Source organism: Tachyglossus aculeatus, chromosome 16, assembly GCF_015852505.1.
Source record: "Tachyglossus aculeatus isolate mTacAcu1 chromosome 16, mTacAcu1.pri, whole genome shotgun sequence".
Taxonomy (NCBI): Eukaryota; Metazoa; Chordata; class Mammalia; order Monotremata; family Tachyglossidae; genus Tachyglossus; species Tachyglossus aculeatus.
Genome location: NC_052081.1, coordinates 27758357 through 27782294, shown reverse-complemented (window position 1 = coordinate 27782294; position 23938 = coordinate 27758357). Strand labels below are relative to the sequence as shown.

Sequence of the window (23938 nt, the reverse complement as noted above, 5' to 3'; positions counted from 1 at the left end):
ATGATGGGGGGAACACATTGCTCCCGAAAATGCTGAAAGCGAGGCCAGCCAAAAAGTAATACTATGCTACCCAGCCTAGCCATTTTTTTTCCATTCATTAAGGGCCAAGTATTGTGTTTAGGGACAAATGAAATAAGAGCCCTTCTCCACCCTGCCCCTCAGATGTTTCTACTTCAAACTCTATTGATTTTGGGCTACTTACACACGTTAGGAAGCCAATATTTGGATTTTTAGAGCCTAACCACAGAGTGGCCATAAGTGGTATTCCGGGGCAACAGAAACAATGAAGGTACTCACCCCAGAAAGCTTGACCCATTAAATTTCTAAACCTTAACTTCGATCTCAAGCCTCCGTGCCCAATCATAAACCCCCTTGGGTTTTGAAGTGAGTTCCAGCCAGATCTGATGGGAAAACGAATCTTTTGGCATTGAAGGAGGAGCGGGATGAGCTCTGATTCTTTTTCTGATGAAGAATTCCTATACCCTCCCGCCCCCCCCCCACCAGTTACTTACGGAGATGGTCGATGATACTGTCGATGGTTGGTTTAAAGAGTGCATTCATCGCATCTGGGCTCATCCTCAACATGCCTTGAGATGACCATTTCACAAAATCAACACTGCAAGACACGGCCCGGCACATGGACATAATGAGAGATTTGTATGGTAAAAACATCACGTCTGATTAGCAGAGATAAAAATTATAGAAGTGACAAAACACAACTTCAAGAATGAGGGTGATTGACCAGGACAAGAAAAACATTATACTGCTTCTCCAAACATCTTGAAATGCTACTCTTCAAAACATAATTCTGGGCTTCATAAACTATTGGAGTACCCAGTACTCCAGTATGTAAATCTTTCTACATATGCCTATCTGCCCACTTCACGTAAATTCATATATAACTTCACTGATGTCCATTTTATATCATGATCACAGAAAAAATTTATTGTTCAAGATTGAGCTTGCCTCTTATATAAGAGACAATGACTGGTTTGTGGTGATATTGTATATACCTGTATATATGTATATATGTTTGTACATATTTATTACTCTATTTTACTTGTACATATCTATTCTATTTTATTTTGTTAGTATGTTTGGTTTTGTTTTCTGTCTCCCCCTTTTAGACTGTGAGCCCACTGTTGGGTAGGAACTGTCTCTATATGTTGCCAATTTGTACTTCCCAAGCGCTTAGTACAGTGCTCTGCACATAGTAAGCGCTCAATAAATACGATTGATGATGACGATGATGATGATGATGACATTGACGACACTACCTTTGTTAAAGCCAAATGTTGGGAAGCAACATTGACCTAGTGGAAAGAGCATGGACCTGGAAGTTCGGGGATCTGAGTTCTAATCCCAGCTCTGCCACTTGCCTGCAGTGTGACAAGTCATTTCACTTCTCTGTGTTCAGTTTCCTTATCTGTAAATAGCGATTAAATATCTATTCTCCTACTCTGTGCCTCACAAGGAACAGGGACTGTGGCATGACATAGTGGACAAAGCACGGGCCTGGGAGACAAAAGGTCATGGGTTCTAATTCTGGCTGCACCACTTGTCTGCTGTGTGACCTTGGGCAAGTCACTTCTCTGGGCCTCTGTTACCTCATCTGTAAAAAGGGGATCAGGACTATGCGCCACACTTGGGGCAGGGGTTATGTCCAACCCAATTTTTATGTATCCACCCCAGCACTTAGTACAGTGCCTGGCATGTAGTAAGGGCTTAACCAATACCACAATTATTATTATTACATCTTGTACTTATCTCACCACTTTTTTTTATTATTACAAACTCTTCTACCCAAAATGAAGGTCAAAGGAGTAAAGGGAATATCTTGATAACAATAATAATAATAATGATGGTACTTGTTAAGTGCTTACTATGTGCCAGGTATAATTATCCCCATTTTGCAGATAAGAAAACTGAGGTACAGCATACACAGCTCTTAGGTGACTACGACTTTGTGTTGAGATAAAGCAGTTTCTAACAGTTGGGTCCCTTGTCACATTCTCATGCACAACAGCATAGCAGAGGTCCAACAGGAAAGCATCTACTTCTTAGACCTGCTTTTATTCCAAGGATCATGGGGAAAAGGTCAGACAAGACCTTCCACTTTGATTTGAAGAGCCATGATATTGTGGAGTAGCTGTGGCGTACAGGTGAACGTTCAGATCAGTAGATGCTAACAGAATAGTGTTCTTTGGTACTATTCTTTGCGTTAGCCCTGTACTGGTGTACTGCGAAGATCCTATCTACTGGGATGCATTTTTAGTTGATCTGGAAGGGTGTCAGGCAGGAAAGAGAATTAATGTCAATCAATCAATGGTATTTACAGAATGCTTACTGTGTGCAAAGCACTGTACTAAGCGCTTGGAAAAGTACAATTCAATCATGTCTGCCTATAAGGAGCTTACAGCCCTGTTCTGGAGAAGGGGAGTAGATCAAATCAACTTTGCATATTTGTGTCTCTTTTCATGCCCAGCATCTAAAAGAGAGCAGTCAGGGATTAAGGGGAATTTGGGCACCGGTTCAAAAAGAAACGGAATCAATCTGGACCTCTTTTCTATTCCTACTGCAAGGGAGCTTTTGCCTCCATGAGATGGCTCTGAAAAACTGCTGCAGGTCATCTCCTGGCTTGCACTTTCTTAGCCTGGCATCGTGGCAGGGTGTTGGAATGGACAGGTTGGGTTGAGGAATAAGATGTTGAAACTGGTAAGCACTGGCAGGGTCAATGACAATTTGGTCTGAGGATGAATCTGTCAGCAAGCCAGAAGCTTAGGTAAAGTGCCAGAGCCCATAACTTCCCGTGGGGGGGGGGGGGGGGGGGGGGGGGGGGGGGAGGCGGGGGGGGGGGGGTGCCAAGAGAAATTCAGCTTTTGGCAGAGGACAGTAGTCAGTAAACTGCCTTGGTGACCAGAGGGAGTCCTGAAGTCACTGCCTTCAACCCTGAAGACAGTTATATACCGCTCCTGAAGACATAATTTTTTGCAAATTCTGCAAGTGTCAATCAAGCCCACTACCCTCTGTAGTTGAACTTCTTGAATATTTTCTTAATGCTGCACTAATGACTCAATCACATGTCCATCTCAATGGATCTGTGGACTTACTTGCTTTTCCTTAGGGCATGTTCCACACTATGACCTCGGAATTTCTTATAGTAATCGATAAAGGAGAAGGGCAGATTGATATTCAGTGGGTTGCTTCTGTCAGGGGCTGCAGCCCGTTTGCGGGATTCAAAAGCAATCATCAAATCCACCCAGGCAGCGGGACGCTTGATTTTAAATTGTTCGATAAAATCCTCTCCAAATATCTTACACAGAAGTTTTTCAAACTCATAATCCACTCCCAATGAACCATAGGGCCCTCCTGGAACAGAAACGAAGCAGAGCAGAATTATGAGTCGGATCGTTGACACTTTGGAAGGGAAGATCAGCTCCAAATTAGTCCAACCTTGTGCTCTTTTTCTAACAATGGTCAATCGTTTGTGTCAACAGCCTACTGTACCTATGTGCCTCTGCCTTCATTTAGACACTGAAAGACAAACGTTTTTCTTATAAAATTATTAGAATTTTAAACAATCTTAATATGTGAAAATGAATATTTATCAACTTGATTACAAAAAGAGAGTTCAAGCTCAGAATTGCAATTAGCTGCAAGAGTCAGTTTTGATCATTATGATTTCTAGTGCACATCCACCTCTAAAATGTAAATGATGAGACTCCAAAAAAAGTCAGAAGATTCCAGTTTTCCCTACAGCAGCAGTTCTGAGAGAAGGTGACCCGAGGGTTTCTGGAAAGCTTGGAAGGGTCTCCATTAACTGGCAATCAAACTGTTTGCTTTCACGATCTTGCACCCTGCTCTCCTCTGAGAAGACAAACAACATGGTGTATTGGATAAAGCACCGGCCTGGGAGTCGGAAGATCATGGGTTCTAAAATCAGCTCCACCACTTGTCTGCTGTGTGACCTTGGGCAAGTCACTTAACTTCTCTGGGCCTCAGTTACCTCATCTGTAAAAAAATGGGGATTAAGAGTGAGAGCCCAATGTGGAACAGGGACTGTGTCCAACCTGGTTAACCTGTATCTACCCCAGCACTTAGAATAGTGCTTGGCACATAGTAAGCGCTTAACAAGTACCATAATTATTACTATTTCCTGCTTTTGGATTTAAAATGGATCCCAGGAGTCTGAAATGGCTTGCAAACATATCTACAGAGTGGGCAGGAATGACATTACTGATAATAAATGTGGAATTTATTATTAATAATAGTAATATAATAATAATAACAATGATAATAGTGGTATTTGTTAAGTGCTTACTATGTGCCAAGCACTATTCTAAGCACCTGGGTAGATACAAGGTAATCAGGTTGGACATGGGCCCTGTCCCACATGGGGCTCACAGTCTTGATCCTCAATTTACAGATGACATGACAGATACATGGATGTTAAGTGACTTGCCGAGGTCACACAGCAGACACGTGTGGAGGGAGGGATTAGAACCCACATCCTCTGACTCCCAGGCCTAGGCTCTTTCCAGTAGGCCACGCTGCTTCTAGGTACTTACTATGTACTAAGCTTCAAGGACATAGTACGGTGCTCTGCACACAGTAAACACTCAAATACTATTGATAAGTGCCAAGATAGTTATGATATAATGCAGTAATGGAGCAACAATCAGCTTGCGGGGCAGAGATAGAAACTGCAAAGTGCTTCACCTGTTGCCTTGTACAGTTCCTTGAGGTGACCTTCCGGCAATCTTATCTGATGAACAGTCAGGTCCACTGTGCCTCCTCCACTGTCCACAACTACATATCGGTCGCCTAGGACAAAAACCAACGCTTATCACATGGGCACCAGGGTCATCAATCCCGCTATAAAGCCATTTCGAGATCAATATTTTGGGCATGCCTGGCTCAAAGCCATAAAAGCTCATTGTTAGTATGAGACACTGGATTATTAGTAGCTCAAATATCAGTTATTTGTGATTAAAGAGAATACAGACTATTTAATGAATGGCACAAGTTGAGTGTGGAAAATTAAAAGATTCCAGCCATCTTGAAAGACTGTATAACATTACAATCTTTTAGTGCTTGCTTTAGGCCTACACTAAGGCTTTTGTGCACTATTTTCTATACCGACAAATTTATACCCACTGAAATCACCTCTTTAAAGTGGCTGCTTGTCTTCGGCATGCAAAGTGGTGGCACCAAGAATAGTTTTGCCTTTTGGCACCAGGCTTTAAGCTGTACATAGGTGGTGATTTTTCCAAAAATGCAAATCAAAGTCACAGGAATGCATTTTTGCCAATAGCAGAACCCTAGCAAGAGTAAAGGATATTCAAGACGCTACCTTCCTCCAGTTCGGACCAGATCTCTCCTATGACATTTTCCACCAAAAAGGTACGACTCTGCCGATTACGACGTATGTGTTCCTTGGCTAGTCGTCAATAGAAAGAAAATGGCTAAGTGTAAGAAAGCATGAAAAAGCGGATAGGATAATATGCAGTCAGTGTTTGCTGGCAGGATGAGAAAGTTGGGGAAATGCTACATAAGTGAGATTCTGTCAACATGAGGAAGTAAAATAGATTATTAGAGTTACAACAGCTCCTCCAAGAGAAACAAGTCTTTTCAATTGTCAAAGTCTTTTGATCCAGATAGCAGATCAGGCCTCTACCCTGGTTTAAAGATCCTTCACACATCTTTTTCAGAACCAGGCTATGAAAGCAGGCTTAAATTTCCTAGTTCCAAAAAAGCCAAAATATGTTTCAGCCTCTAGGTGGCACATTTGCTGTATGGTCTTCCCCAGAATTTCCTTCCAAAAAAGTCAGGCGTAAGGCTTCTAGTAGTAGTTTAGCATTTATTGAGTGCCCATTAGGCGCTTAGGAGGTGCAGGACAAAACAATATGACCCATATCCCTGCCCACACGAGCTTAATGATGATGATGATGGCATTTATTAAGCACTTACTATATGCAAAGCACTGTTCTAAGCACTGGGGAGGTTACAAGGTGATCAGATTGTCCCACGGGGGGCTCACAATCTTAATCCCCATTTTGCAGATGAGGTAACTGAGGCACAAAGACGTTAAGTGATTTGCCCAAAGTCACACAGCTGACAATTATCAGAGCCAGAATTTGAACCCATGACCTCTACCTGGAAATGAGGGAGACAAACATAAAAATACTTGCAACTAAAGAGGTCAGAACAGGAGAGCCTAGGTCCTCAGAGTCGGAGTTCCCGGATTCAAGTTCTGGCTCTCAAGTTCCCTTTGTGGCCTTGGGCAAGCCATTTAACCTCCCCATGCCTCAGTTTCCCCAGCTGTAAACTGGGGATGATAATACCTGAACCCTACCTCTCAGGGGTGTTGCGAGGAGTAAGTAACTAATTAATGTAAGGTACTTTGGTAATAAAAGCACCACACAGGAAAAAGAATAGGTACAGCAGGCATTTACGTGTGAATCCTAAGAGAGTGTAAATTAATGCTAGAGTTGGCTGAAGGGAGGAAATAGCTCACAAGGCTGGGAAATTCATCAGGGAAAGCTTGATGGCAGAGGTAGGATTTAAGAAGGGTGTTGTGTTACCCATCATAGTTACTTTATATCACCCTATGAAGGCAGTTTAACGGAACAGGAACTTGGTGTTAGCTACAGTGACAATTCTGATTTTCCAATTCTGATTTTCCACCATGCCTCTATTTCTCCCACCAGTGGAGTTGACCAAGACCTAAAGAGGACTGCTTTCCACAGAATAACAACCCAATAGGTGTGGAAAAATGTGTTTGAAGCTTTAGACCTTAATTTCTATTAAGAATTTTAAATGAATCAATCAATCAATCGTATTTATTGAGTGCTTACTATGTGCAGAGCACTGCACTAAGCGCTTGGGAAGTACAAGTTGGCAACATGTAGAGACGGTCCCTACCCAACAGTGGGCTCACAGTCTAGAAGCAAGTCCCCAAATGAAGCATTGAGCATGCAGAAGTACAATATGTGACAAGATTCTAGAAGTAAATGAGAGCTAAAGAACAAATTGCTATTCAACCATTTTCCCACATTCCATCTGTGAAGACCATCTATCTAATGAAAATAAGTGAAAATTACATTCTAACCAAATACAAGCATGTTCTAGACAGCTAATAAAATACTTCAGTGTGTACAGTCTGAAAACGAAAAGCCAAACCTTCACCTTTGTCTCACAGAAAATCCAGGGGTTTGGGTTTTTTTCCCCCAACCTTCAGGGGTTACAGTCAACTTTGGAAGAATTTGATTAGAATGAATACTAAAAGTGGGCGTCCTTTTTATTTGACCAACAAGAAAACCAAAACAGATACGTCTGTCATCCTGAGTGGCGACAGTGTTAATGCATTTGATTTTGACACTGCAACATTATAGCTTCCCTCTAAGTGTTTTTCTGTTTATGTTCAGAGCTTGCTTTTCCAATTTCTCCTCAACGTTTTGGGATACCTGCCATTTGGAAATTAAATTCCAAGCCCAGATCTCAATCTGAAGTTTGTTTTCATTTATTGTGACTAAATTAGATTCCTATGTCATTTAAATAGCATTTAGAAATAGTCATGTCTATTGTTTTGGTTTCCTTGATGAACCACACAAGTCTGGACAGTTCTTGCTTTTGTGACATGCTTTAACCAAATCTATGGATGTGGAAATCGAACAATTTGGAAAGTTTAATCCTGTCAAATGTACTTACGTTCACAGTGGTCAGCAACTAGGAAATGGGACAGACAATAATGAGGCTTCATCGACAGGGTGTCACTGGGTGACACAGTGTTGTCTCCCTGATGAGGAACAGGTGTGTAGTAGGAAAGACCCGCAACTGGGATCTTGGGCCTACCAAGAAGAACCTGCCACCCATGCTTCAACTTCTCCTGAGGAGAAATAGTATTTCAAATTCCTCCAGGCATGCAAGGGAGTCAAATTAGGATGTCACATGAACTACGGCTGGGCACGCAACTTAACATGATGATGCCCTAGGTGCCATTTTGTTCAAGTTTGCCATTATTGTGTGATTCCAGAGCTTTTCTCTTGGGGGGGGTGGAGAAGGGGAGGAGTGCACACCTAAATCCTCAATTTGCTCAGGGACCTCTGTGCCTTGCCAAGTACATAAGCAATCAATGGTATTTATTGAGCACTTACTGTATGCAGAGCACTGCACTAAGTGCTTGGGGGAGAACTCTGACATGGCAGATAAGCCACAGGTGCAGTGACAGAAGCTGGAACTGAGGGAGGTACCAATGCCAAAAATAAAATAACTGGCCATAAAAGCATCCATTACTGTTTGGACCTGGACAGCTGGAAGTCGGAATGCCCATTGTAAAACCAAACAACTGGGCATCTTAGTATACTCATTACAAGAGAATGCAAAGGCTGCTGGTGAAAACACACAAAGACCCACTTCTTGGAGCAATTTGAACTGTCATCATTTACCCAGAATGATTAATGATTTATGCTGGGTAATCAAGAAATGCTAATAGACCTGTTTTACAATCTCCAACTCATCTTCAGGGACTGTTTCTCCTGGGAGGCTTTTTTGTTTGTTGTAAAAAGGTGGAATCCTTTAAGAAATTTGATGTTTTCCTCATAGGGTTCACCAAATTGAAACACAAAAATCTCCTATTTCTTAAATAATACCCCAGAAATTCAACCCAATCAGTACCACTTCATTTGCAATTCAAAATCTCCATTGGGTCATTTGCCAATGAATTAAAAAGATAATTTAATCCAGGAATAAATAATAGCTGAGGGGAAAGTTAACTTTTACCCAAATTTTGGTTGAACAAAAGCAGGTTTTTTAAAAAAATAAAAACAAGAAAATGTACCACTTTACATTATTTTAGAATTGAATATTCATTTCTTGGAGCTAAGTAAAGGTTTGAAAAGGAGTGACTGCAAGGCAGATTATACACAATCAATCAATGGTATTATTGAGCGCTTTGTGTGTAGAGCACTGTACTACGCTCATGGGATGGGAGAGGATAGTCTAGCAGAGTTCGGATGTAACAATTAATGGAGTGAGTGGTTAGCAATTATCCAGGGAATTTGGAGAGTGCAGATGGAATTTATTTAAAACTGCTTTTGAGGAAGCCAAATGTGATAATGGTGGGGTGTTCTCCCACAATTTATTTGCTTTTTGAATTGTAATATTTTGTGCAGGACTTTTTGCCTGATAACCAGAAGATGATCACAAGTCTCCATCTCACTCTGCCAGAACTGGCTCAGTCTATGTCGAAATTTTGTGTTTATGCATACTGCTGTCCTTGAGGTTTGAAAAAAGATGTTCATGCAGTTAACTGCTATTTGGATGAAGCTAAAACCACTGAAATGGATCAGGCCTCTTCCAAATTGAAATTTTCCACATGCCTAATTCTATTTCAATAGGGCAGTGAGATTTCTGAGATGGAAGAGAGTTTAGTCTGGCATTTTCATTCCCTAAATTTAGAAATTTGGGGCAAAGCCATTCATCTCCCAGGCAAACTGCTACATTACACCACAGTGACACACAAAAAAATTCCCCTGCTGTGCTATATGCCCCCATTTTATTTCCCCCAGAATTCTCACTTTCCATCTGCTGACTGACCCTCAGCTCCCCAAAGCCACGAGGTGGTTGGGAAAATACCTGGAGTGGATAGACAGGGATTAGGGGTGAAAGCCACCTTCCACGACTCTTACTTCTAGTCCCAGATCCACAACTCTGGAATTCTGAAGGAGCCAGGTGGTTCGGGCTGAAGAGGAAGTGGTGCGTAGGGACAGAGACAAGGGATGGGGGAGGATTTTTGAAAAAGGTGGGCAGGTTTAGGCTCTAGCAGCAAGGAGCAGAGGACAGGGGAACAGAGAAGACAGGAGTAGAGGATTAATGGAAGCTGGAGGGAGTGGGACTGAGAGAGTTGGAATTGGAAGGGAAGGGGGCAAAAAAAATTAGTGGCTTACCTAGGCAACATGTGGCAGTGATGGGGAGAGTTTGGTCATCTAAATAGAAAGGCCATCCAGCTGACGTGGCACTCTCTCATTTATTCTGGCATTTAGTGACACTGTAAGCTCCTTGAAGGCAGAGATTGTGTCTACCTATTCTGTTGTATTGTACTCTCCCAAGCACTTAATAAAGTGCTCTGCACACAGCAAATGTTCAATAAATACCACTGATTGAATAGTCCCCTTGTGAGTGAGAGAACAATATAACAGAGGGAATCACTCCCTGCACAAAGAAAGAACTTAATTTTTATGGTATTTGTTAAGCACTTATTATGTTCCAGGCACTATACTAAGCTCTGGGGTAATACAATGTTGGACATAGTCCAGGTCCTATCTGGAGCTCAACAGTCTTAATTCACATTTTTCAGATGATAACTTCAGAGACGTTAAGTAGCATGCCCCAGATTACATGGCATGGCAGACAATTGGTACAGCTAGGATTCATTCATTCATTCAATCGTATTTATAGAGCACTGTACTAAGCACTTGGGAAAGTACAATACAATAATTAGAACCCAGGTCCTTCTGACTCCCAGGCCTGCGTTCTATTCAATAGGCCAGACTGACTGATAAATCTGGAGACTGAGAATGGCATACCCCAAAGGGACTAGTGATGGAATTCCATAAACTGGACCCTGAGAACCATGTGACAACACATCCCTATGCTGGTCTCCACAGCATGACATGATAATGTCACAGGGCCACCATTTTGGGTAACTGTTCCACTTCGCTAAATCAGCCCAAACCTGGAACATTTATCTGGGATTCCTGACCCTCACAGTGCTCCAGGGCCTCTGAATTCCCATTCTAGGTCCATGAGAAATCTGGCACAGCATCTGAGCCCCGGAATTCAGGAGGGGGAGGTGAGGCAGAGGGAGGATTTGTCCCCAAAACAGACAGAAAAGCATTCGGTACTGTATCAGAAATAGACCAGTAATAACAATTATGGTATTTGTTAAGCACTTACTATGTGCCAAGCATTGTTCTAAGCACTGCGGTAGGTACAAGTTAATCAGGTCAGATGCAGTGCTTGTCCCATATGGGGCTCACACTTTCATTCCCATTTTACAGATGATGTAACTAAGGCACAGAGAAGTTAAGTGGCTTGCCCAATGTCACACAGCAGACACGTGGAGGAGCCAGGATTAGAACCCAGGAACTTCTGACTCCCAGGCCCATGCTCTATCCACCAAGCCAAGCTGCTTCCGACCAGTATAGTTCAGATGAAAACCAGACTGTCCAGTAAAATACCCTTGTGATTGAGGAGCTTGTCTACTAAATCCGTTATATTGTATTTTCCCAAGTGCTTAGTACAGATCTCTGCACACTGTAAGTGCTCAATAAATACAACTGATTGATTGATTGATTATACTAGACTTATGCTCCCTCCCTCACATACCTGGTCTGACGACTATGTTGGCAAGGAAACCCAGAGGGCTGGGTCAAGCTCAGCGAGACTAAGTATGCTGTAATTTGAACATACCCGGCAAAGACTGGGCCTTGGTTTGGAAGAAAAACAATTTCAAGAACGAAAGAGCAGAGCCAATTCCAAGTGAGGCAACCTTTAAGAAAATAAACAGCTAGCTAGCTAGGGCTTTTAAAAAATGTTCTAGAACTGTCCACTTTCAAGTCTGTGCCTGGCTATCTGGGAGGCAGGGCATGAGGAGAAGGGGAATGAGGGAAAGGAGAAAAGAGGAAGGGAAGGAAACAAGAGAGAGAAGTGTGTCTAGTGGAAAGAGCACAGAGCTTGGGATTCAGAGGACCTGGGTCCTCTGAAGATCTGGCTCTGTCATTTCTCTGCTGTGAGACCTTGGTGAAGTCACTTAACTTATCAGTGCCTCAGTTTCCTCATCTGTAAAATGGGGATTAAATCCCACTCCTTCCTACCTAGACTGTCAGCCCCATGTGGGACAGGGGCTGTGTCCAACCTAATAACCTTGTACATACTCCAGTGCTTAGTACAGTGCTTGGCACACAATAAGGGCTTAACAAGTACTATTAAAAAAAGGAGAAAGAGAAAGAGTGTGCATTCTGCAGTTGGCAGTGAGGAGGATGCCTGTTGTGCTGGTGGTGGAAGGTCTGCTCTTTAATAAAACTTTCCTTCCACTCAACTTTCCCTAGGTGAGGTGTTTCCCTCCGCTGATGACTGGATATTTATTGCACACCTACCATGTGTCTCTCATCTCCTCCTATTGAAAGAATTGTTTGATTCCACTGCATTCCTACAGGGACTATAGGCCTACTGGGGTTCACAGAACAGAGGTCTCCTTTCCACCCCATAATAACAGCCGATCATGAAGAGTTAATGAAGGTTTTTGGTTTTGACTTGAACCAGTGTCTGCAAATACATTCAGAATAAGATAATCAGGTAATCAAAAAATGGGCTAGTCTTGGTGAGTTGGTCAGAGATAAGTTAAGTAGGTCTGGTGGATGAATTAAACACAGGAATGTGATTTCAGATGGAGAATTGGTTAATAGGTAAGATCAACAGGCAACTATACTGAAAAGGTAATGATAATAATGATAATAATAGTATTTATTAAGTGCACTGGAAAGCTAATAACCCAAGCCTTGCCCCTGTCCTGCATCCATGGAACAGACAGAAAGAACTTTACCCATCTGCGGAAGGGCATTCCCTCCTCATACCACCATTCCAGTGTAAGGCCCACCCACCCACCCCGGAGTAGTTGGAAAAGTGTACAAAGTCAGTCAGTCATCCCAAGCTGACCATCTAGAGCCGGGGAAGAGACATTAATAGAAATAAATATAGGTTTGTGCCTCTGCTAAAGTATGAAAGACCACAGAATTACAGGTCCTGGGCGACCCCCTTTGATCATACTTCACCAAGGGAAAATCCCATTCCCAATCTGATTTAGGTTCTGGAGAGCCCTGCCTGGACTCCAAGAGGGTTTGGGTCCCAGGACCTTTCCAGATTCCCACTGCTTGCAGTAATGGACTATTTGAATTTCTGAGTGCGACTGCTGCAAACACAGGTGCTGTGAATACCATCCTAGGAGGAGCTGGGGGCCCAGAAGACAGTCAGAGAGAGAGCGAGAGAGAGAGAGAGATACCCTGTGCAAACCCAGCTCCTACAGTGTCACTGGAGGTGTAACCATTGACAGCCGCTTTGGTGCTCAGATCGATCATCTGATGGAGACGCAACTTCCGGCAGTAAATGGAGGCGGCTTCGGGTTCCAGGGCAATTATCAGCTGCTCTGGGTTTTCAGGGGTGGCCATCCCTGCCTGCAGAAGAAAACAATTAAACACAATAAAAACCTCCCCAGCCAAATTCCTGCTCCTTGCCCTCTGATTGACCCCATTTTGAAAACATTTCCTTTCCCAAGCCTGTTTCTTTCCAGGTGATCAGAAGATCACTATGGTGTTGAGGGGCATTCTGATTTTGCTCAAGTAGTCACGAAGTGACCAAGGGATCTGGCAGGGCTGTATGGCCTAAAAGAAATTTGGCAGCAGCCCTGATGAAAATAAGACGGCAAACTTGAAAACGCTTTGTATAAGAATAGTCTTGCAGGGCAGATGCTACGTGGGCAGACAGTGAAAGAACTTTGAGAAGGCAGAAAGGAAGCTCTCCGAGATTTGAAGGTTGCTATATAGACTGGCTTAGAGAAAACCAGCAAATTAATCGAGCAAACAGAGTGGGGCAGAATGGGTGAATGTAGGGAGAGAAAAAATTGAAAAGCATAAGAGAGTAGAACAGAAAGTGGGGAGATCTGGGGATCAGGGAGAGGGAAAGAAACCCAGTAGAGGGGACTGAGGCATATGTGAGAAAACCAGGATCAAATAAGATAAGAGGGAGGGAAAGAGAAAAAGCCAATGAGGTTGGGTTAGGAGGGCCAAGTGTGAGGAAGGTAGCACAGCAGAAGAGATCAGCACCAGTACTCTCATCCTTTAGACTGTAAGCTCCTTGTGAGCACGGAACGTGTTTAACCAACAGCACTTGGTACAAAATAAGCACTCAAAAAATGACTGATCACCATTATCAATCGTATTTATTGAGCGCTTACTGTGTGCAGAGCACTGTACTAAGTGCTTATCATTATCATCAATATTTATAAGCACCTGTGTACAGAGCAGAGTGCCAGATGTTTTCAGAACATACAATATAGAAGACACAGTCCCTGCCCTTAAGGAGCTTACAATCGAATGGGGTTGACAGGCAGGTGTGGATAGTATACATATAATGGAAATAACAGAGTGAACGTAGACACGTCTGGAACAACAAAAGTAAACAAAATGTGGAGACAGACATGGAATAAATAAAATAATCTGTACATAAGTGCTAAGGACGGCTTTGGGGATGACAGGGCAATCAAGGTGGAGAGGAGTCAGTGATGGGGGAATAGTTGGACAAGCCCTATGCGGGACAGGGACTGTGTCTACCTAATTAAGCACTTAGTACAGTGCTCTGCACACAGTACACAATAAATACAATTGAATGAATGAACTTGTATCTACTCCAGCTCTTAAGACAGTGCCTGGAACATAGCCTTCGGCTTCAAGGCTCTCCATCACCTCGCCCCCTCCTACCTCACCTCCCTTCTCTCCTTCTACAGTCCAGCCCGCACCCTCCACTCCTCTGCCGCTAATCTCCTCACCGTGCCTCATTCTCGCCTGTCCCGCCATCGACCCCCAGCCCACGTCATCCCCCTGGCCTGGAATGCCCTCCCCCTGCCCATCCGCCAAGCTAGCTCTCTTCCTCCTTTCAAGGCCCTACTGAGAGCTCACCTCCTCCAGGAGGCCTTCCCAGACTGAATAATGAAAGAGGTGTGAATCATCTCAAAAGCATAAAATCACCTGCATCAGCTAAGTCATGAAAGATATAGATGCCATAAAATCCTTTTTAAGACTAAGTAGCCCCTGAACTCCTCCATAGGTAACACTGATTTGTCCTGCTTGTGGGTTTGCCTAAGTCTTATGGCCTGCTTCTTTCTGATCAATGTTTCAGGCTTTGTTTACTACACAGCCAGCAGTGGGCCACCTTCACAGATGCCTAGAATGTGTCTTCCATTATTGCCTCTTTGAGCTATTAGAAGACCCCTGTAGTGCTTCCTTTCTTAAACAGATTCAAGCACATTAAGACTTCTTTGCCAACAGACAGTTGAAGGATGTAGCGCTAGAGTATAAAAAGAGTATGGATTACCCCTGCAACCCTCCAGCCCCAAACAATTGTAAAACCGATAAAAAGGGGATTGACATTTCTGGTAGAGGAAATAAAAAACAAATCAGAGAATGATGGCCTTGTGTCTTTGTTTGACATCCTAGAATGTGGCTGACATTAGAGGCCATAATTAGCACTTACTATGTGCCGAACACTGTTATAAGAGCTGGGGTAGATACAAGATAATCAGGTTCGAGAGAGGCCCTTGTCCCACATGGGGCTCATAGTCTTAATCCCCATTTTACAGATGAGGTAACAGGCACAGGGAAGTTAAGTGACTTCCTCAAGGTCACCCAGCAGACATGTGGCGGAGCCGTGATTAGAACCCATGTCCTCTGACCCCCAGGCCTGTGCTCTTTCCACTAGGCCACAAAGGCACTGTCCCTGTCATGCTAGTGTGAGACAGCAGGAACTGAAGAGGATGTGGGCAGTCCATCATTTGTGGTGATATGCACGTACCCTACAAACAGAAACTCAGTCTTGGGCATAGAACCACATGTCTGGTGACAAAGGGCAACATTTGGGAAATGGGTCACGAAAGGAAACAGCGTTAGCAGATGAACTAAAGGTGTATTATGTGTGTGTTAATCCACGGATTTACTATAACAACAACAAGAAAGCTGGGCTTTGCACTTGGGCCTAGTGGAATAATTAGATAAGAAAACATACTGGGTAAGCAACTGGGGCTTGAAATCAGCTGGGAAGTCTGGGCTTAGGAGAAGTAGCAAAAGTGGACAGAATTTACAAAGTCACAACACAATGTAGTCATTTGCAGTAGCATGGGTACAAGCTTCTCTTCCATCCCCATGAAAGAAATCTGTTTGTGTCAGGGCCAGGGACAAATTTTTGTTCCTTTCCTACTTTTAGCAATCAATGGTACGTATTGAGCACTTACTGTGAGCAGAGCACTGAACTAAACTTTTAGTTTCCTCCCTAAATTGCCCCATTTCAGGAGTTGGTTGATCAAAGTCTCTAATAGATCTCTCAGTTGGACGCAGTGACTGCTGAGAGCTGACAGAAAGGGAGTCAGCCTTTGGAAAACTAAAGGCAGAATGTGGAGAGGGTGGTGGTGGGTTGACGGTGAGCGTGTGACTGTGTGAGATACTCTGAGGTATCTGTTCCCCTCAGTGACACTGCTGAGCCCAAGAAAATGCTCTGCACCAGAATGCAGTTTTCCTCATGACACTAGAGTGTCTGCATACCAAAGTAGCCTAGAGGAAAGCACACGGGCCTTCGAGTCAGGATCATGGTTCTAATCGTGGCTTTCCTGAAACTTGCCTGCTGTGTGACTTTAAATAAGCCACTTCTCCAGTCCTCAGTTTCTTCATCTGTAAAGTGGGGATTAAATACCTGATCTCCCTCCTACTTAGACTCTGAGTCCCATGCAGGGCAGGGACTATACCCAATCTGGTTATCTTGCATGTACTCCAGAGTTTAGTACAGTGCTTGTCACAGAGTAAGCACTTCAAAACACAATTATTGCTATTATTATTTGTCGTTAATGACTATGATCAACTGTTCTGAAATCCTCCTGCTCTGCAGTTCTTGCAAATCACTGTTTAACCAGGTCTGACGTGTAGTACTGAACAGCTCAAAACACAAAGGAGTGTCTTCTCATAAAACTGAGTTTTTAGTAGTGAAAAATGGGTGCCCACCAGCTCAGTGAAATGCAGGAAATGGAACAGCAAAGACTGTTTAGATTGTAAGCACCTCCAATGAGGTCTGTGAGCCTTTTGAGGGCAGAGACCATGACCTTTACTTCTCAACTTTCCTAAGCATCTCATCCAGCAGTCTGCATCTAGAAGACACTTAATAAATGCTGCTAATACTGCTTCAGAACCTCAGGGTTGAGAAGCAGTCATTATTCCTCGGCCACACAATACAAGGAAGGATGAAGTTTATTTCAAAAATAAACATTTTCATCAGCACTCAAATAAATCTTAAAATTTTCCTTCAATCTTCCATTTCACTGTCCTGAGGTTTGGCACATTAGAATTTTAAGGAGCGATCAAATTAATCAATTCATCAATGGTATTTATTGAGTACTTAGTGCAGAGTGTTGTACTATGGGCTTGGGAAAGTACAATGTAACAGAGTTGCCCACAAGGATCTTACAGCCTACAGAGGAAGACAGACTAAGGGCTGGAATGAGTATCAAATAAATTAGGGGGTTCACAATTGATGAAGAGGGTTAGAGGAGGATAGGGGAAATAAAGTGTTTAGTCAGGGAAGGCCACTTGGAGGAGATGTAATTTTAGGAGGGTTTTGAAGGTGGGAAGAGTGGTGGACAGTCATAGGAAGGGGAGGGGGTTCCTGGCCCAAGGGGGAATGTAGGCAAGGGGTCAGCGTCGAGGTATATGTGATCAAGGTACAGAGAATAGGTAGGTGCTAGAGGAGCAGAGTTTGAAGGTGGGGTGGTAGCAGATCAGAGAAGTCACATAGGAGGGAGAGAACTGATTCAAATGTCTTAATAGTAGCAAAAACATTCTGCTTTTTAATATGTATCTGGCTCCCCTCCGAAGAACTTCTGACCTATTCCCTGCTAAATCCAAGTTTCAGCATTCTTGACCCAATGACTCATCTTTAGTTAAGAATCTGCTACCACAGGCTAGACTCTGCCAGAAATCTAGGTTAGCAGGAACAGCAATGAAATCGATCTCCAGATTCTCTCCACGCTCAGGAAAAATGGGAAGGAAGAAGAGAAAGAGGACGCACAACAGCACTCAAGGAAAGGTGAGCAGATATTAAAATAACTGTTCTCTTTCCCAGATCTCCAAATTACCAGAGAATTTCCAGTAAATGAACTTTGGTTAATGGATCTGTAGAAGGGAGTCATTTGCAATAGCATGGGTACAAGCTTCTCTTCCATCCCCATGAAAGAAATCTGTTTGAGTCAGGCCCCGGGACAAACTTTTGTTCCTCTCCTACCTTTATCAATCAATGGTACGTGTTGAGCACTTACTGTGAGCAGAGCACTGAACTAAACTCAGTTTCCTCCCTAAATTGCCCCATTTCAGGAGTTGGTTGATCAAAGTCTCTAATAGATCTTTCAATTGGAGGCAATGCCTGCTGAGAGCTGATAGAAAGGGAGTCAGTCTTTGGAAAACTAAAGGCAGAATGTGGAGAGGGTGGTGGTGGGTTGACAGTGAGCCTGTGACTGTGTGAGATACTCTGAGGTATTTGTTCCAGACAACCCAGCCAGACAAGGTTAAGTGCTGTGTTGGCATATCTTCAGTCAGAGGACTGTATTAGCAAAAGCCTAAGCTTTCAGATGCTAATTTCATAGCTGCTGGTACAGAAAGGAAGGCTGAAGTAGAATGACTGCAAAGCAAAAGAGATCAATAAAGGAAATCCTTACTTTTATGTAGCGCTACTCATTAATAGGGGCAAATGATCAGAATTACCCCTACAACCTGGTTTCTTGTCTCCCACAGCCAAGTATTTCCCTTCCCATGGACATATGCTAAATTCAGTAGATACACTGTCCTCATTGTTACCCAGGTATGCTTTTTATATACTCATTTTTCTGTATTCACTCTGCCCCCTCCCCGCCGCCACAAACCCCACCTCGTATCTCTTTTAAACCTCCAATCACTCAATCAATGGCATTTATTGAACACTTACTGTGGGCAGAGAACTGTACCTTATCTATCCCAGAGCTTAGTACAGTGATTGGAAAATACCATTATTATTGTTATTATAATCATCATTACTTAGTGTCTGTTCATGAAATAACAAATACTTCACACATGCTGTGGGTAAGTACTTACTATATGTTGCTTACTGTATGTCAAGCACTGTACTAAGCACTGGGGTAGATACAAGATAACCAAGTCCCACATGGGGCTCACAGTCTAAGAGAGAGAACAGGGGCTGAATCCCCATTTTGCAGATGAGGGAACTGAGGAACAGAGCAGTGAAGTCACTTGCCCAAGATCACACAGCAGACACGTGTCAGAGCTGGGATTAGAACCTGGGACCTCTGACTCGTCCATGCTATTTCCACTAGGCCATGCTTCTTCTCTAATGTAACCACGAATAACCAGGGCTTTGGGAACATTGGGGATACAACTCACATCTTCACATCTAGTGCAATGGTATACCCCCACTATCTTTCCAAGTGGAGCTCTCTACTTGGACAAAAAGAAGTAGATATGATCTCAGGAAGTCAGATGGTCACTGATTTCGGTTGAGTAATGCACAAACAGCTGCACTCAGCCATGTATTTTTGCTTCCTTAGCTAAAGCTTCCCTTTGTTCTTCACGTAAAGAAGGAAAGAAAATGAGCCCTGCTAAATTCAGCTGCATAACAATAAGATGCACTGTCAGGGTATTCTAGGTATTTTCCAGAAGACAGCCCAGTTTGCAAGAACATGGTAGGAGGGGCGGGGGGTGGGGGGAGAGGGGTGTCCCTTGAAATGCAAAACGTATTAAATTGGAAATGATTAATCTCTGTGCACTTTTAATACTGCGGAAAATAACAAGCTCATCTGCTATCATGGCCTGTGGCTGATTGTTGGCAATAAGTCAAGAATTATGGTGTGAGAAATGTCACCTCAGAGCTGCAAAAGGGTTGAGGTAACATTCCATAATCAAGGGGCCTTCTGAAAAAACTGTCCCTATAATGTTTTCCTGGGTGCTCGCTGGTGGCATCCAAACTCAGTGCTGCTAAGTGAAAGCAGGAACAAAGGAGGCACTTTGATCCTCACTGACTAGCATAATCTTACCGGAAATCCCATTCTCCTTCTGGTTGCTTCCATTGTGTCCGTTTCCTATCTTTCCATACATTCCCTCCAAACCCTACAGGGCAGAATGCACAGTCCCCCAGGTTCCAGGGAAAAGTTTACTTTGTGATAGGTTTCCAGGAAAACAGCCCAGTGAAAAACGATTATTTCTTGTGGGAAGTAATTGACAGAGGCACAGATGTTCTTGGTCCCTTGTCAGGCTAGAAAAGGGACGTGACATTCTCTCTGGCTGTAGTTCGGGTATGTATCATTACTATGTCTGGGGAACATGCAGTGGGAAAAATAATTTTCCATGTGCCTTCCTATGACTGCGGCTGTCTTTTTCTGGAGTCATTTTCTAATTTCTTTCTAATTACTTCAAGTTTTATCCAATGGGAAATTCCAATTGGCATATATTTTTCCTCCATGCAATTAGTAAAAGATCCAGGCACACAAACCCATCTCTTCTGTTAATCAACACACTTACATGAAACACCCAAAACAATTTTTGGTCTCACATAGCCTAGCTATACTATGAGCAGAAAGGAGAATTGAGGGAGGGAAAAACAAAGGTGACAGAGGGGAAAAAAAGGGAATGCATATGAAAAGGGATGAGAGGGAAGAATATGATTCTCTCACAAAATGAGAATCTAGCCAAATAATGAAATACCTTATAATAATAATAATAATGGCATTTATTAAGTGCTTACTATGTGCAAAGCACTGTTCTAAGCACCGGGGAGGTTACAAGGTGATCAGGTTGTCCCACGGGGGGCTCACAGTCTTAATCCCCATTTTACAGATGAGGCAACTGAGGCCCAGAGAAGTTAAATGACTTGCCAAAGTCAAAGTCACACAGGTGACAATTGGTGGAGCCAGGATTTGAACCCATGAACTCTGATTCCAAAGCCCGTGCTCTTTCCATTGAGCCATGATGCTTCCTTATGACATAATGAAACTGCTCCCCATCTCCCTCATACTATTCCTCTCCAAACTCTGAGTGATTGTCTACATCAGATGTCTCAAGTTTCTCCTCTTCAAATCTCTTCTTGATCCCCTCCAATCTGACTTCTATCCCCTTAACTCCACAGAAACTTCTCTCTTGAAGGTCACAAATAGTCTCCTTCTTGACAAATCCAAAGGCCTCTACTCCATCCTAATCTTCCTCGACCTTTCAGCTACCTTTGATATTGCTGACCACCTCCTACCCCTGGAAACATTATCCAAACTTGGCTTCACAGACACTGTCCTCACCTGGTTCTCCTCCTATCTCTCTTGCTGCTCATTCTCAGTCTCTTTTGTGGGCTCCTCCTCTGCCTCCCACCCCTAACTATGGGTGTCCCTCAAGGTTCAGTTTGGGGTCCCCTTCTAGTCTCCATCTACACCCACTCCCTTGGAGAACTCATTCACTCATGTGGCTTCAATAACCAATTCTATACGGATGATTCCCTAATCTACATCTCCAGCTCTGATCTCGCTCTTTCATTCTGTCTCACATTTCCTCGTACCTTCAAGACATCTCTACTTGGATTTCTTGCCCTCACCTCAAGCTTAACATGCCTATAACAGAACTACTTATCTTCCCACCCAAACCCTGTCTGCCCCCTGACTTTCCCATCACTGTAGACAGTACCACTATCCTTCCTGTCTCAAAAGCTCATAACCCTGGCATTATCCTTGACTTGTCTCTCATTCAACCCACATATTCATTAAATCCTGTCAGTTCAACCTTCACAACATCACTGAAATCCACCCTTTCCTATCCAAACTGCTACCAAGTTAATTCAAGTACTTACTATCCTGCCTTGATTACTGTATCAGCCTCCTTTGCTGACCTCCCTGCCTCCTGTCTTTCCCCACTCCAGGCCACATTTCACTCTGCTACCCAGATCATTTTTCTACAAAAATGTTCACTCCATGTTTCTCCACTTCTCAAGAACCTCCAGTGGTTGCCTTTCTACCTCTGCATCTACCATATTTATTGAGCACTTACTGTAGGCAAAGGACTGTACGAAGTGCTTGGGAGAGTACAGCATAACAGATATTCCCTGCCCACAGCGAGTTTACATAAATAATAACCGTGATATTTGTTAAGCATTTGCTAGGTTCCAGGCATGGGTACTAAGTGCTGGAATAGATATAAGTAAGCTGGGTTGGACAAAGTCCCCGTCCCACAGAGGCCTTACAAACAAAAACTCCTTACTATCAGCTTTAAAGCACTAAATCACCTTGTCCCCTCCTACCTTACCTAGCTGCTCTCCTACTACAACCCCGTCCACACTATTGGATACTCTAATGCCAACTTAAATCACTGTAATTTCATCTCATCCATCTCGCCACCGACCTCTCACCCACATTCTGTCTCTGGCCTGGAACGCCCTCCACCTTCATATCTGACAGACATTTATCTCCCCTGCTTCAAAGCCTTATTGAAGGCACATCTCCTCCAAGAGGCCTTCCCTGACTATGCGCTATTTCCTCTTCTCTCACTCCCTCTGCATTGCCCTTGCAGTTGAATTTTCTCCCTTTATTCACCCCTCCCTCAGCCCTACAGCACTTATGTACATATCTGTAATTTATTTATTTATATGTATGTCCGTCTCCCCCTCTAGACTAAGTTCATTGTGGTTAGGGAATGTGTCTACCAAATGTATTATATTGCACTCTCCCAGGCACTTACTACAGTGCTCTGCATAAGTAAGGGCTCCAAAAATATTACTGATGATGGATAAGATTTAAAAGATGGATATATTTCTGCCGTGGCAATTCCTTGGAGGTTGTTTCATAAGACCTGGGACTGCAACATATTTTCAGACAAGATGTATATTTGCTCTTCACCGTCATCTTGATTAACTTTATCTAGCTAGCTGGTGCTCAATATTCCTATGCTAATGTTGACTTCCATCAAATCCAAAGGTGAGATTTTATCGGTGCATGTGTGTGTGTGTAAGAGAGTGGCTGATAAGGCCAATGCAAGCCTGATAATCCCATCTGAATCATATGCAAGTAAAGGTTGCCCCTTGCTGCAGAGTGCTATATTCACTTTTTCTTCTTCTTGGTATCATAATCTTTCCTAAGTCTCAGCTCCCTGTTACATCATTTCTGACAGCTCACCCTGTCTTCTGCATCTGACTCTCAACTGTCCCATTGAGCTCAAGGCAGTGCTGCCTAGGGTGAAAGAGCGTCAAACTGGGATTCAGGACACCTAGATTCTGGTCCTGGCTCCACCACTTGCTCATGTGTCACCTTGGGTAGGTCAACTCACTTCTCTGTGCCTGTGTGCAGGGAATGTGTCTTGTTACATTGTTCTCTCCCATGTGCTTAGTATAGTGCTGTGCACACAGTAAGTGCTCAAAAAAAATGATTGACCGACTGTTTTCCTTTTTAGACTGGGAGTCCTGGGGTAAGACATAAACTGTGTCTGAAATGATTCTCTCGTAGCTACTCAAACCTTAGTTCAGTGCTTGGCACATAAGAAGCGCTTAATAGATTCCCCAACATTATTATGGAGCTTTTGCCTCCATGGAAAATACGTCTATCTCCCCTAGTCTCATCTGTAAAAAGGGGATTAACATAGTTTCTCACTTCTGCTAGCAAGTTGTAAACATCCCCCTTTGAAATCCCTGTGCCTGAAGAATCTGTAGGAAAGCCTAATTTAATCAGTTGATATGACTAAAACAACAACCTATCAAAAAGCAATTCAATATAACAACCTCAGTGCTCAAAATAGACACTAATCCCCTCACCTCATGTGAATGAGAAGCAGGCTCAAGTCTCTACAACTCACCTTCCACCTTCAGCAACAACAGAAAGCCTTTCTTCCTCACAGACAGTTGAGGAACTGGCTTTGAGGTATTTGTCGGAAGCCAATGTGAACACTAATCATTATTTTCATTGAAAGTTGAACTGAAATCACTCATCATTTAGGAGTTGTTCCAGTGGTCTCTCTCTCTCTATCCCTCTAAGCTGTAAACTCAGGTGGGCAGGGAATGTGCCTTCCAACTCTGTTGTATCATACTCGCCCAAGCATTTAGTATAATGCTCTGCACA

At 43.2% G+C, this 23938-nt stretch overlaps 1 protein-coding gene across 2 annotated transcripts in view; it reads right to left on the bottom strand.

Moving 5' to 3' along the window:
• Positions 1–23938, bottom strand: part of HSPA12A (heat shock protein family A (Hsp70) member 12A) — a 53453-nt gene that overhangs the window by 3883 nt on the left and 25632 nt on the right. The window contains exons 7-11 of one of the 2 annotated variants that reach the window (XM_038757726.1): positions 13061–13232; positions 5354–5440; positions 4720–4824; positions 3111–3369; positions 513–616 (exon numbers count right to left, since the gene is read on the bottom strand). In XM_038757726.1, coding sequence (XP_038613654.1) covers positions 513–616; positions 3111–3369; positions 4720–4824; positions 5354–5440; positions 13061–13232 — 727 coding nt within the window. The remainder of the gene's footprint in view (positions 1–512; positions 617–3110; positions 3370–4719; positions 4825–5353; positions 5441–13060; positions 13233–23938) is intronic. The other variant, XM_038757727.1, reaches the window with a different exon arrangement.